A 15189-nucleotide genomic window follows, 5' to 3' on the forward strand; every position below is an offset into this window, starting at 1 on the left:
GTAGTTTGTTTTCTGATATTTCCCACAGGTCCATCAACAAAGACCAGTTCCAACGAAAGAAGAATGACACACTTGATCCTGAGTTGTATGTCCCCTTCTTCAGTCATTAACTCAATTTTTTAGTGATTTTGTACCATCTCTATACTGCTGCAAGCTTATATCTATATTATGTATTTAGTCTAGATTTTTAGATTAGATTTGTTTGTTTTTTAAATTCAAGCTAATTGAATTACGTGCTTCTAAAAAAGTGATAATTATATGTGAATTATAGCAATGAGATAAAATACTTTGTTTCCTATGTGTCACAAATATTTTGGCTGTTGTTATGTAGCAACTGTCTAGCTCCTATAGAGGAACACACAGGGTATATACATGATGTGTGACATGTTGCTTTATTAACTCTGAATATTGCATCTGCCTTTTGTCTTCTCTTTGCTCAGGCTTGTGGAATGTATTGACTGCGGTCGTAAAATGCACCAGATCTGTGTCCTGCATAATGAAACCATATGGCCCTCAGGGTGAGCCAGCTATCATACGCACACTCTGTACATTCTGTTGTGTGACTGGGTCTGGAAAATGAATTTGGAAAAGGTTTTAAAATCAGCTAAAACATCAGTAAAGGTGCTGGAAATATACATTTGTTAAGTCTTAACACACATGAATACACCATTTTCGTGTAGCTGTAGACATGCTATCTTAAGCAAATTGTTAAAGATCACACACAGTTCCAACATTTAAGGAGCAGTTTGGAAAAGTTTTGAAGCTGAAAATGTGTAGAAGATTTGATCATTGCATCAAGACTAAAAATGCCTGCCAGGATGGCTGCGACAGATGCGCACACAAACCAAGTCCTGCAGCTCATGTGAAGAGTGAGTCTCTAACTCCTCAAAGTTTGTTCTCCCTTCATGTTTGGGCTGTTTGTAATTAAAAGATGTAAGCAATGTCCGAGTCATTATAGTTGTTTGAAGAGAGACTGAGATAAAAGGCCAAAACATCTCTTGATTAAAGCCACCTAATCACTGTCATTGGTGCTTATTGTGACAGAGTAGATGTTAACCTGCATATTTAATCATATACTATTTATTTCCTCCCTAACCACAGCTTTGTGTGCGACAACTGCCTCAAAAAGGCAAATAAGTCGCGGAAAGAGAACAAATATGCAGCCAAAAGTAAGTGGAGTATGTCTGTGTCTTAGGGCCCTGCCTGCTTTCTTCTATACCATTCAGACTGTCATTGTGCTCTTATCACTGGTCATCTTAGCCTCTTCTATTTTTGATTTGATTGCAACATGTTCGAAAACTCAAACTATTAACGATGAATGAGTCCACGTTTTTAAAAAAAAAATCTTACTTTGACATCTTAGTTCATATTTTAAATGATTTTGTTAACAGTTGATCCTTTGGAGATGGCACATTTTGTCTGTTTTCTTCTTTCTATAATCAACACATCTACCTCGATCCCTCTGTGAAAATAATAACCTGCAGCAAAGCCTGTTTGTTTGTTTGTTAGTTTCAGAACCAGTGACTTTAAATTTTCAGGTTCCCGTCAGTATAAATGTATTAATATAAAAATTTAAAGATGAAGGCAAATTTGCAAACCATAACATAAAGACTGATGTGACCGAAGTGCACAAAAGTGCCTCTCATGAATGAGAAGAGTTGCCATACAAAAGGCCACCAGTAGGACACAGCAGACACATCAGTGGTCTATGTGTTGAAATTTGTCCAGAAATTGACTATCCTGCCATGTAGTTTACACTGAAGAAAACCTGAAGACACATTGATGCCTGGTACTATTTTAAATGAGAATTTGTCCACTAATTAAAATCAGACTTTGCTCAAATATTTTCCAATCAATCCACTCCTCTATAAGCTAAATAATTTACAAGAAATAGAATCATTCATCAGGATAATCTACTTACTTATCATTGTATTTCATTATTTTATCATCATCACTAATCCACCTCTCTTTCTTTGTCTTGGTTTTTCACAGGGCTTCCCCAGACCAAGTTGGGGAGCTATTTGGAGACGCGAGTGAATGACTACCTCAAGCGGCAGAGCCACCCCGAATCTGGCGAGGTCACCATCCGAGTGGTCCATGTCTCAGACAAGGTGGTTGAGGTCAAGCCAGGCATGAAGTCCAGGTAAGCTGCTGCAGGCTCTGGGTGTATGGTGGGGGGGGGATCCACCATTGAAAATATCTGGGATGATGGCTTAGTGATTATGTTTGATATCACAGTCTCACTTATATCATTGTGTAATACTGTAATATAATAATGAAATAACATAATTTGAAGAAAATCTAAGATCATGATTTGGAGGTCATCATTTATCACGGATAATATATATTTCTTCTGATGAAGGAAAGAAGAGTGTACAAGGTTATCCACATTGTTTTATTGTGGAGGTTGGCCACATGACATGAAGAATGATTTCACTCCAGTATCATCATTACAAAAATAAATACACCTTGATGTGGCTAACGACCTTCGTAAAACAATTTCCAGGGAGGAAAATGTGAAGCGATTCGAGCCAAAAGCGAAATGGTGAACTCTGGAACAATTAAATAAATTATCAATTTATCCTGGTGCCAAACAGACAAATGGTGTAGTGGTCTGCAGCATCAGACCATTCCTAGTCTCTCTTGATCTACATACATTCAAGTAAATAAATGAACAAAAATGTACATTAACAAGCATTAAAAAAGACTCCTAAGCTTTAATAATTTTGTTGCTGATACAAAATTATATTGAAAAGATGGGTTTTATGACCCAGCCCAAGTGTAGTGTATTGTATTGTAATAATGTGAACAAAACCAGGAGCAGCTGAGCATTGTTGTCTAACAAATGTGTATAGTGAAATAAATTGGTCAGTCACTGTCAGTCAAAATTATTAAAGAATCATTCATCCACAGTCCAGGGGTAAAAAGTAACAAGTAACAGTACAATTTTGACGTACTTGTACTTTACTTGAGTATTTCCATTTTATGCTACTTTATACTTCCACTCCACTTCAATTCAAAGGGAAATGTCATACTTTCTACTCCACTACTTTTTCCAACCTTTTTGACTTCTGACGTCTTACAAAAAGCGTTGTGTAGTCAGGTCACAGTTCAGATGTCTGAGTTGTTAACAGTCTCTACCAAACAGTGAGTTTTCCCTCCTAACTTCTCACATGGTGTCATTTCATGTTCAAATTATCCAATATCTCACCAAAAGTCTAAGATTAGAGTAAAGTCCAAAAACGGAAAACAAATTTGTGTATTTTATTCTTTCCTCTCCCATTAATCATCTCACGACCCCTCAGATATATCTGGCATCCCTGTATAATTGTATATAAAGTAGTTCAAACTAGCTCCACCTCCAGTAGTTACAACAGTAATATGCTGCGTACACACTGATATTTCAGTATTAATCATATAATGATGTCATATATAATAATATATTGGTCAGAGGCAGCAAACCAGTACTTTTACTTTAATACTTTACATACTGCAGCAAAATGTAGTTAAAGTTTCTGAATATTTCTTCCACCACTCCCACAGTCAACCTAAATGAAAATACCGGCCCAGAGTAAGACACTGCCATGACTGAAAAAACTCCTTTCTCTTCCTACAGCTAGTTGAACACAGCACTGCTCTACACATCTTAGACACACACAGCATGTGTTTCTGAGTCACAGTAACTGTCTGGTCCCTACAAGATATCCCACCAAGTTTTATAGAGGAGGTGCCCAACCTCAACTGATATAAAGAGCACCTGTGCTAACAGAAGAAATTATTAAATTTGAATGAAATAGGATATTAGGTCTATTAAGCTACAGGGAAAACAAGTGATGGCGTTACATCATGAAGCAATGAGTGAGGAGATACTCTAAACTTTTGTCTAGTAACTATATTGACAAGGAGATGAGATGCGTCTGGACATGTCTGATTCAGCTTAGCAGGTGATTGATCACTAACATTGTGTATTTGCTTTACTAGAGTTAATCAGAGTATCACATTGCAATGTCAGGAAAAAAAGATAATCTTATGAGTTTTTAAGAGTTGGTAAAGGTGGAGACAAACAGCCCAGTTGTTAAAGTCCTGCAGCAGGTCAGACTCCAGGCGGAAGTTTGATAATCATGAGCTAGACACGTTTTACCCAACAGAATCTGCAACAAGTTAAAAGTTGATTTGTACTGATCAGCTGGACTTGTATCATCAATAGCTGTGTGTCCAGGACCAGTTTTCTTAGGGGAAACTCTGTATAAGTGGCAGTTTCGCCACACCATTGCAAAAACAAATGCACGGGGTAGTTGTAGCTATGCAACAGCTGGCGGAACAAAATAATGCCAACAAGGAAGAGACTGTTTACTGAAGTGTGGTGGGACATAAATGCATATTAACAGTGGCACAAGTTTTATTTCAAAGGCAACAAACTGATTCAGTACAACAGTCCGCTATTGAATTTTAGACCACCCATAGCTACAGCTGTACAGTAAAGCCTGTGGGTTGGTGTTGTCCAGTTAATTTAAACATGAAATACAATTCATAATCCATTTGAGAAAACTATTTTGTTGGTGTTCTCTACAAAATAACAAAAATAATACCATGTCCCACACTAAACTGCCGAGCCTGTTCTGTGCTGTGGTTGTGTGCCGATTCCTGGCTGATATGTGTGCTTCATTTCTGGTTAATATCCTTTTGTTTTAGGCTTATAATGTGTTAAGGCGAAAAATCCAGTCACTGGTTACAGAGATGCACTTTGTTATCCAGTTGAACCAGATACACCACTACCTTCAACATTCAACATTAAAACTCTGTCAACAAGTCCTCATAGTCTCATTTTGAACCAGCTTGTTATGACTCTCACATTAAAAGCATGTTCTTGTGATGAAACTTTGTCAGACAGGTCAGAAGATGTCACATTATGGTATAGAAACAGCAGGGATGAGTTGATGACATTTCTTGGATTTCACAGCTGTTTTGCTGTTTTTTTGTTTTTTAACTCCAGGTTTGTGGACAGTGGAGAGATGGCTGAGTCCTTCCCATACAGAATGAAAGCCTTGTTTGCGTTTGAGGATGTAGACGGAGCAGATGTGTGTTTTTTTGGCATGCACGTTCAAGAGTACGGCTCGGACTGCCCGCCTCCCAATCAGAGGCGAGTGTACATCTCTTACCTGGACAGCGTGCATTTCTTCAAACCTCGACACCTCAGGACTACTGTCTACCATGAGATCCTGATAGGCTACCTGGAGTATGTCAAGAGGCAGGGGTAAGAGAAAAGATTAGACCTTCTCAAACACAATACCTGCGAGAGATACTCCCAACTGAGCACCTGAAAATCGTTTCACTAGATGAAAACCTGAAGCATTAGCTTCAACATTAACATTAATATTGAGCCCATTATGCAGTGTAAAATGTGTTCAATGCTTTGTGTTCCGGACGCTGCTTTCAGTTACATGAAAATGAGCAAGCAGATGGAATAATAGGAAATCCATTTATTTCTTTATAATAGCCTCATTGAATACAACTACATGTCTCCCTGTCTCAGGTTTACAACAGGTCATATCTGGGCCTGTCCACCCAGTGAAGGGGACGATTATATCTTCCACTGTCATCCAGCGGACCAGAAGATCCCCAAGCCAAAACGCCTGCAGGAGTGGTACAAGAAGATGCTCGACAAGGCTGTTGCTGAGCGAATTGTCCATGATTACAAGGTGAAACGTGCTTTCTATTTAGTTATTTAGTTATTATACCAATTATATAAAAATTAATGCAATTATAACTGCAAATGTGGTCAAGCCCAAAGACACAGTACTGTGACCTATTTGTAACTCACTCCTAATGCAAGTCTGCAAATACTGTAGCATACCATACCATTTACTAGCTGTTCTGGGGCTTTTAATCATATCACATGTAGAGGTTCAATTTCTTTTTTTTTTTTTTTTTTTTTTTTCTGTTTTGTTTTTTTGTTGTTTTAATTTTAAAAAAATCAGAAAAATGGAAATTTGGGTATCTACAATTCTATGACAACTGGGCATACTCCATCTCCCAAAGAAGAGTGTGTGTTATGATTTTAAAAAACAAACAAACAGAACAGCTATTAAATAATGTTTTGTTGATTCCTTAGACTGTGCAGAAGGTAATAATGACATTAAAGGCATTATGTCATCTATTTGTCCCTCTTCATTGCTCAGGACATCTTCAAGCAGGCAACAGAGGACCGGCTGACCAGTGCCAAGGAGCTGCCATACTTTGAGGGAGACTTCTGGCCCAATGTACTGGAGGAGAGTATCAAGGAGCTAGAGCAGGAGGAGGAGGAGAGGAAGAGGGAGGAGAACAGTACTTCCAATGAGAGCACGGATGTAAGTAGAGTAAGAGTCTGCATGTATTCATCACTTTCAGGCTAATTTTTTTCACAAAAAAATAGATGTTTGTTATGGCAGTGCTATGTGCTGAAACTGACATTTAAATATTCACAGGCCACGAAAGGAGACAGCAAGAATGCCAAAAAGAAGAACAATAAAAAGACGAGCAAGAACAAGAGTAGCTTGAGCCGAGCCAATAAGAAGAAACCCGGGATGCCCAATGTTTCCAATGACCTTTCTCAGAAACTCTATGCCACCATGGAGAAACATAAGGAGGTATTAGAGTCTAATTTGATTTAGCAATAGATGCTTACTATTTTATTGGATTATATAACCTCAAGAACACTATGGTGACTTATGTCATCAGAGTTGTCACACTGACTCCGCTTCACTCCGCTGAGTGCCAGTAATTAAATTCTTCTATTTAGTAGCCAGGTACGCTGTTTACATTTTTTTATAATTATTATTTTAATTTATTTATTTATTTTTTAATGTTCTGCTGGTTAACTGCAGAATAGATACATTTTATACTTTTATACTTAGTAAAGTTACCTTACCTTTACCGACAGCAGACAAATAATGGATTAAAGCAGCTGTAACCTATATCTCTGTTTTAACAATGGATCACATGACTACTTGTATGTGAAGAGTGTTTCTCATAGTGATGTAGCCACAGAGAATTATCACCAACTTTGAACTTCCCTCAGCTCTACGAAGCATTTTACCATCTTTCAACTCCTTCTTTTGGTTATACAAATTAACTGTTTTGATTCACTTTCACTGCTGTTATCAGCATCAGCAGCACTAAAATCTTTTGAGCTAACATTACCTGTTAGTGACGTTTGTGTTTGCTAATTAAAACTACAAGAGAAAAAAATACACACTTCATCAATTATATATTAATAAATTGTGAAGTGAAGATAAGGGAATCTACAGGAATGAAACATTCTCTTTACCGTGGCAGCTGCTGACAAAGGGCCAAGATATTGTACAGGATGGTAAAGGTAGTCATTTTATATATGTATTATCCAGAATGTGCATATCAATGTAAAAGCAAATTTTATAAAAGCCTGTCTGTAAGAGCAGGGCCTGAGTCACACATCATCCACACACTGTTTGAGGAAACTTACAGCTGGCCTTGTCCACTCTAATTCCCAGGTCTTCTTTGTCATTCGCCTCATTGCCGGCCCCACTGCCAACTCCCTGCCCCCCATCACTGATCTGGACCCCTTGATGGCCTGTGACCTTATGGATGGCCGTGATGCCTTCTTGACTCTGGCCAGGGACAAGCACTTGGAGTTCAGCTCTCTCAGGAGATCCAAGTGGAGCTCCATGTGTATGTTGGTGGAGCTGCACAACCAGAGCCAGGACCGCTTTGTCTACACCTGTAATGAGTGTAAACACCATGTGGAGACCCGCTTCCACTGCACTGTCTGTGAGGTAAGAATCGCGGAAATCCCCCTTTTAATATGACTGGAGATCAAATTGCAGCAAGAAGGCAGTGACCCTGTGAATATTTTAAATTCTGTGTTGTGTTTTTCATCATTAGTTGTTGAAACTTTGAGAGAGAAAATGCTCTCATGCTCATGAGGATTGATTGAAAAACTGTAGTCTTGTGTTTTTGTTTAATAAACTTATAAACTTTTTACTTTTTTTTTTTTTTTTTTAAAGCAATGATGAATGCCTTCACAGACATAGTGGGGTGCTGTGTGGCAGTAGTGATAGTGAGCTAATTTGTCACCTAAAATTACTTATTTTGAAAGTCAGTCAAGCCCATCCTACAATTTTTTCCTTCTTTTCTGGGGTTTTCCCAACAGAGCTAGGAGTTCGGACATTCATTTCTTTTTGTTTCTTTTTTGAACAATTTGTTTGTAAAATTCTGTGATTTTTGGAAATCTGTATTCCCAAGGTGTAATTAATATAAAGGAATACCATATTTCAAAGCACAAATCCACAAGTTTTCTCTTTCATGAAGTGGCTGCTGAATAAATAAGTTAGGAGATTTTAGTTGAAAGCAGACAACAGAAGCCTGGTGGATAAACAGATATGCTTTTTTTCCCTCTCCTCCACTTTGGAGCAGCTAATTCCCTTGTACTGCATTCAATGTTGCTGAAACTCAACTGTGGTTGTTGTTCATCATCTTCCAAACATTGCCAGTTCTGTTCACTGGAATGCCCAGCCAAGCAGGCTGCTGCTCCTTCAGACTGAGTCTCTGTGGTGGTGGGCTACTGTTGTGTATCCAGTGGCACCTGCGAGCCCTAACAATAGTTCTTTTGACTGGAGTTTTCGTTCTCAGCATTCCCAGATAAAAGTGTGCAAAATTCATGCAAAAAGAGTGACAAAGACTCGCTCCTGTGTCTTTAGGTGTGATAGTTGCACAACGGGAAATACATTGCAAAAAGGCTGTTACTGTAGGGTACAGGAGAGAAGATGAAGTGTGACTCAAGATGAACAAGTTTAAGGTGCTATCAAAAGCCAAGAAAAGACAGTTTGAGTCAAGGCCTTCTCAAAATTTAGTAAATGTGTGATGTACATAACATTGATTTGTATCATTTAAGTTTCACATTTTAACACGTATTAATTAATTACATGCTTGCATTCAGGTTAATTTTCCCACCCATCTTCTTTCCATTCCTTCTCCAGGACTATGACTTGTGCATCACCTGCTACAACACCAAAGGTCATGAGCACAAGATGGATAAACTGGGGCTTGGGCTGGATGACGACAGCAACAACCAGTCAGCAGCAGCTATCCAGAGCCCCGCAGACTCCCGTCGCCTAAGCATTCAGCGGTGCATCCAGTCACTGGTCCATGCATGCCAGTGCCGCAATGCCAACTGCTCCCTGCCATCCTGCCAGAAGATGAAGCGTGTTGTTCAGCACACAAAAGGTTGCAAGCGCAAGACGAATGGTGGCTGCCCCATCTGCAAGCAGCTCATTGCTCTATGTTGCTACCATGCCAAACTCTGTCAGGAGAACAAATGTCCCGTTCCATTCTGTCTGAACATCAAGCAAAAGCTGCGGCAGCAGCAGCTGCAGCACAGGCTCCAGCAGGCTCAAATGTTAAGGAGAAGAATGGCCAGCATGCAGAGGGTGGGGCAGCCGGCTGGAGGGCCTGGGGTAGGACTTCCATCACCAGGGAACAATGGTACTACAGCACCCAGTACCCCAACGTCTGGTGGAACCCAACCCCCAACTCCCCAGACCCCAACTCAGAGCATGCCTCCAGTCCCACAGCAGGGAATGGGCCCAGGACCTGGAGTCCAGCAGCAGCAACAGCAGCCAGGTGGGATGCCCTCACAAGGTGGCATGCCTCCTCAGCACACCCTTCACCACCAGTTTCAGCAGATGGCAGGTGGAGGTGGTGGGGCTGGCGGGATAGTGAGTTCTCCCCAACATCAGCAGCAGATGCTTCCTCAGGTCCAGCAGCAGCAGCAAAGTGGAGCAGGGACCAACCCTCAACAGCTCCAACAGCACCCCAACAATTTGCCTCCATATGCCAGCAGACCCCTGGGCTCCTCTCCAGTCCACCAGTCCCAGGGCAAACCAGTCCTTGGCTCTGCAACACCTCCCCAGCAGCATCCTGGTGGAACTGTCATGGCTGGAAGTGTTGGGGGCCCACAACCTCCTAGCCAGCCCCAGGGCCAGCCTCCCCTTCCACAGCAGCAACAGCAGCCTCCTTCTGGCCCTCCACCGGCAGCAGTAGAAATTGCCATGAAGATCCAACAGCTAGCTGATGCTCAGAGGAAGATGGCTCTGCAAAGACAAGCGGCCCAGGCAGCTGCAGGCTTGATGCCTCCTCACCCACACCATCAACAGGGGCAAGGTCAACAGATGGGCATGGGACACCCGGGGGCAGTAGGGATGGTTGGACCTCAGGGCATACCACCACAGACAGCAGTAGTGGCAGCTGCTCGGGCCCACATGGATCAACAACAAAGCGCTCCGCCAGGGATGATGGTTGGTGCTGGGGGGCCTATGCAGCAACCCCCTCAGCAGGGTAACCTGCCTCAGGGCCAGCTCCCCGCTCAGGTGCAGCTTCAACAGCAGAGGATGGGTACACCACTTCAAAACCCTCAACAGCAGCAACAACAGTGGGCAGGCCAGGGGATGCCACCCCAGCAGAGACAAGCTATGATGAACCAAATGGGCCATCCATCCATGATGGCAGCTCAACAACAGCAGCAGCAAATGCAGCAGCAGCAAATGCAGCAGCAGCAGCAGCAGCAGCAGCAGCAACAGCAGCAGCAGCAGCAGCAACAGCAGCAGCAGCAGCAACAGCAGCAGCAGCAGCAGCAGCAACAGCAGCAGCAGCACCACCACCACCACCACCACCACCACCACCACCAACAAGCTCAGGGCCATGCTGCCTTGATAAACATGGCACAACAGCAGCAGCAGCAAGGTGCTGGGGGCGGGGTCCCTGGAGCTACTGGTGTCCCAGGGGCTGGTGCTGCTGGTGGGAACATCCCCCAGGCAGCTCTCCAGGACCTTTTAAGGACTCTCCGCTCACCTAGCTCACCACTCCAGCAGCAGCAAGTCCTCAACATCTTGCGGTCTAATCCGCAGCTCATGGCTGCTTTTATTAAGCAGAGGGCCTCAAAATACAAGGGGGTGCAGGGGGGCCCTGGTGGACCAGGTGGTGTTCCGGGAGTTCCTGGTCCCACAGGGGGTCCTGTTGGTAATGTCATGGCAGGAGGGGGCCCACAGGTGAACGTAAATACTGCAGGTGCTGGCCAGCCGGGGATGCACATGGGGGGTCAGGGAGGGGCGAATGTCAACATGGCCACTATGGCCCAACTACAGCAAGTGCAGCAGCAGCAACAGCTACAGCAGCAGCAGTTACAACAGCAGCAGAGGCCAATGCTCAGTGGTTTACAGCAGCAGCAAGTGGCAGCTCTCCAGCAGCAACAGCAGCAGCAAGGGGGAGGAAGGGGTATCCAGGGCCAGGGGCCACAGATGGGAAATCTCAACACTACCCAGTTTAGAGAGATGCTCATGAGACGGCATCTCCAGCAGCAGCAGCAGCAGCAGCAGCAGCAGCAACAGCAACAGCAGCAGCAGCAGCAGCAGCAGCAACAACAGCAGCAGCAGCAGCAGCAACAGCAACAACAGCAACAGCAAATGGGAGTAAATCATGGTCAGTTCCAGCAGCCACAGCCACCACAGGGGCAGGTCTACATGGGACAACCTGGGATGCAACCTCCCACAGTGGGACAGGGCCCAAATGGAGGTCCACCTCTTGGCCCACAGCAGCCCGGTGGTCCCCCAAGCCAGCAGGGGCAAGGATACCCAGGGTCGGTGGCCCAACAGCAGGCTACAGCTGCACTCCAGCATAGGTTCCAGCACCAGCATCACCTCCAGATGCAGCAGCAGAATGCCATGGCTGGCCTAGCAGGGGGTGATGCAGGACCAGGTGGAGGGGGTGTAGGAGGTCCTCAGCAGCCTCAGGGCCCTCAGCCCGCTCAAAGTGGCCCCCCACCTTCATCTTCTCAGGCCCTGCTCCAACAGACACTCCACCAGAGGCTGCTCCAGCAGCAGCAGCAGCATCTGGGCCCTGGGGGGTCACCAGCCCAGCACAGCAATCCCATGAGTCCTCAGCAGCCACAGCAGATGGCCCAGTCCCCACACTTGCAGGGTCAGGTGCTGCCCACATCCTTGGCTAACCAGGTGCGATCCCCACAGCCCTCTCCCAGACCCCAGTCACAGCCGCCACACTCCAGCCCGTCCCCCCGCATGCAGCCCCAGCCTTCCCCACATCACATCTCCCCCCAAATGCAGACGGGTTCCCCACACCCGGGCCACCTGAACCAGCACCACCCAGGTATGGTGGTCCCTCCACAACAACAGCAACAGCCAACAACCCAACAGCAGCAACAGAACTCTATGGAGCAGTTTGGGTCGGACCAAAGCGGCATGTTATCTCAGCTGAGTGGCATGGCTGGTCTCCACGGGCCGGGGGGCAGTGGTCAGGACGCACTGGGCCAGAATATGAGTCACAACCCTTTAGACATCATGTAGGAATTCTACTTAATGTGTCAAGTTGAGCTGAAACGCTCTGTGATTCTTCGCACAAACTGCACTCACCCAGGACAGTGTTATTGTTATTACTTTGCCTTTCTTTTTTATACTATTATTAAATGTTATTTAAAATGTTTTCAATAAAGACGCATTGAACTGAACTTCCTATGGGAGATGAACAATAAATCAAGCAGTCGTTAAATAAATTAGAATAAATGAATTGTAAGTTATTGCTGTTAATATATTTTTTTGCCAATTGTGGACAAAGGGGGGGGGGGGTTTCTCTAGCAACCTCCTCACCTCCACCTCTTGCAGATTAGAAGAAAGGTGATATTTTCGGGAGTTTGAGGGTAAATAGGAGTTCTTGCCTTTTTTAAGAAATGTTTTTAAGGTTTTAAACATGGCCAAGAATTAGAGGAAATGATTTAATGCAGAGAACTTTTTTTATTGGTTTTGTTTCCCATCATTCATTATGTCTATTTCTGTTTTGCAGAGTGATGTGGATTATTATTATTATTAATGTAAATCCAAAAATAATTCATATCCTCCTTGGGTTTGCTTTATTTATTGTTTTCTTTTGGTGGGGGGAGGGTTGGGGTGTTATGTACCCTGAGACTGCTACAATTCGTATAGAAATATATTTTTGTTATCGACTGTTAACAGCGGGGGGGGGTGTTTCATTTCGCTGTAGATGTCTTTAGTTGGGTCTGTTGAAAGCGGGAATAATTATATGTCAGTGTTTTATTGCAGTGGTTGAGGGTCTGCTGTGAGTTTGAGATGTTGAACGGACATATTGTGACGTCTCGGCCAGCATCTGTGTTGGACATCGGTCATGCTGGAAGGGACTCTTCCCCTTGCAAACATGCAAGCCCTCTCCCTCGAATGTGTGTGCACTCCTTCCTTTAAAGACACTTAATATGGAGCAGTGGAGGCTGGGGGGAGGGGGGGTGCACATACCTGTGTGCCTGTAACATTTTGAATACATGGGCTGGGACGTGAAAAAAATGGGTTGGGTGGGCTCCTTTTAATGTTTTTAGGATTTTGCTGTTTGGAGTAAACAGAGGATTTTGATCCAAATGAACTGTGTTGCACAGAAATGAGGAGAAAAGAGGAGATGAGCAGCCAGTCTCCGTCTCTTTCTGCCTCGTCCCCTTTGCTGCTTTCCTTGGACTTTAAATCCCCCCTTCCTCCTCCGCCACTGGGGGAAGTTGATCTCCCTCCCCTTCCCCCAACTCTGTATCTTTCTGCTAAGAACTTTGGGAGTTTAATTTAATATTTTTTACTGTACAAAGGAAACAAACTGTGGACGCAAATACTGTTTTTTATAATAAAATAAAAATTACCAATAGTGATGTGTCCTGCATGTGACTGTTAGAAATATGTTGGGGTATTTGGTGATTGTGAGCTATACCATGTACCGTGTGTCTACGTTTTTAAAAAACACCTGAGGCTAGTATAATAAAGCAAGATTAATGTATTATCCAGCTAAATTTGGGCTTAACTCGGGTTTTCTGGTATCACAAAATTGGCTGACTACATCACCATGGGAACCTGTGCTGCATAGCCAATCTGCTCTGGAGCAGGATAACTTCAGAGGATCAGATTAATACCTGTGAACAGCCCAATTACTGACCAGTCATTCCTACAGGATCCCGACATGGACAAAAGTTTACTGTACTGAGTTTACAGTAAAATGACAAGTAAACGGGATTATTTTTTTTAGCAATGTATTTTTATAGGTCAGTAGAATCAATTTGCTGTCCAGGCCTTTCCATGTGTCTCACTCTGGGATTAAAACCACTAACAAACAGAGAGATAGTTTACTACACTAAATACGTAATGAATGATGAAGTTTTTTTCATTCTCAATGGGATTTCTGACAATGGAGATGTTTTTGATGTTTTTACACTCTTATTCCCAGCTAAGATTAACATGAGAGAACTTTGTGATGACACCTGGAAATAGAAACTACCTTCTGTTCCCTTTGTTAGAAAAAAAACAACAATCCACAAGCTTTTAATTAGCTCCCAGTAAATTCTAAATGCAACATTTCGGTCATGTTGGTCTTGAAAAATCTTTAAAAAATATTGACTTTGGTTGATTTATCTGTAGGCTATTTGGAGTTACAAATATCTGCCATTCATACATATTATCCCATTAGAATATTTAAATTAATTTCTTTGACATCCATTTATTTCACTGAATAAAAAAAATTAACTAGAGAACCAGGGCTTTAAATATGAGTCTTACCACATTTTTACTCATTTTATAAATGTAACCCCTGGTGTTTTGCGAATGAGTTTGAGTTTGTTGTCAAGGTTAAACCATCTGCAAATACATTTTACTTATCCTGTAAGAAAATGACACGAATAACACTAAAATTAAGCTTTAAAAAAATTTGATTTGCCCTACAGCCGTTTTATACCCCAAAATCAGCCCCTCCATCATGCACTCATACACACTTGGGGCTCCTGAGCTGGACATCAGCTGGTTTATAGTGATCATTGTGATCACCGCTACCTTCAGCTGTGATGTGATTCCTCACGATTAGACACTTCATGCACACACATTTTCACCACTGGACTCCACGGTGAGGTCTGTGCAAAATGTTGTGATTTTTACAGGATAAAATGCGGGATTTTTCCTTTTGCAGTTCAAGGATAATTCAAAATTCACATGAGCACGGCTGTTGCTGAATAAGGACTTATCATTCATGCTGTTTCCTGTTGACGTCTACCTCACACACTCTAACCCCCCGCTTCCACAGCTGCACGCCTCAGACATACTGAGCCTATGATTCAGACTACTACCTCGAACT

General features: G+C 43.0%; 1 protein-coding gene across 6 annotated transcripts in view; it reads left to right on the top strand.

Moving 5' to 3' along the window:
- The window catches only part of ep300b (E1A binding protein p300 b), a 35705-nt gene extending 22006 nt beyond the window's left edge, over positions 1–13699 (top strand). For all 6 annotated transcript variants that reach the window (XM_040123903.1, XM_040123905.1, XM_040123908.1 and 3 more), the window contains exons 21-30: positions 29–85; positions 441–518; positions 1102–1169; positions 1993–2143; positions 4994–5254; positions 5534–5699; positions 6180–6347; positions 6465–6626; positions 7509–7790; positions 8994–13699. In XM_040123903.1, the coding sequence (XP_039979837.1) occupies positions 29–85; positions 441–518; positions 1102–1169; positions 1993–2143; positions 4994–5254; positions 5534–5699; positions 6180–6347; positions 6465–6626; positions 7509–7790; positions 8994–12371 (4771 nt within the window). In that variant the 3' untranslated portion in view covers positions 12372–13699. The remainder of the gene's footprint in view (positions 1–28; positions 86–440; positions 519–1101; positions 1170–1992; positions 2144–4993; positions 5255–5533; positions 5700–6179; positions 6348–6464; positions 6627–7508; positions 7791–8993) is intronic.
- The last annotated feature ends 1490 nt before the right edge of the window (positions 13700–15189 follow it).

The sequence above is a fragment of the Xiphias gladius genome, chromosome 3 (assembly GCF_016859285.1).
Source record: "Xiphias gladius isolate SHS-SW01 ecotype Sanya breed wild chromosome 3, ASM1685928v1, whole genome shotgun sequence".
NCBI classification, from domain to species: Eukaryota; Metazoa; Chordata; class Actinopteri; order Istiophoriformes; family Xiphiidae; genus Xiphias; species Xiphias gladius.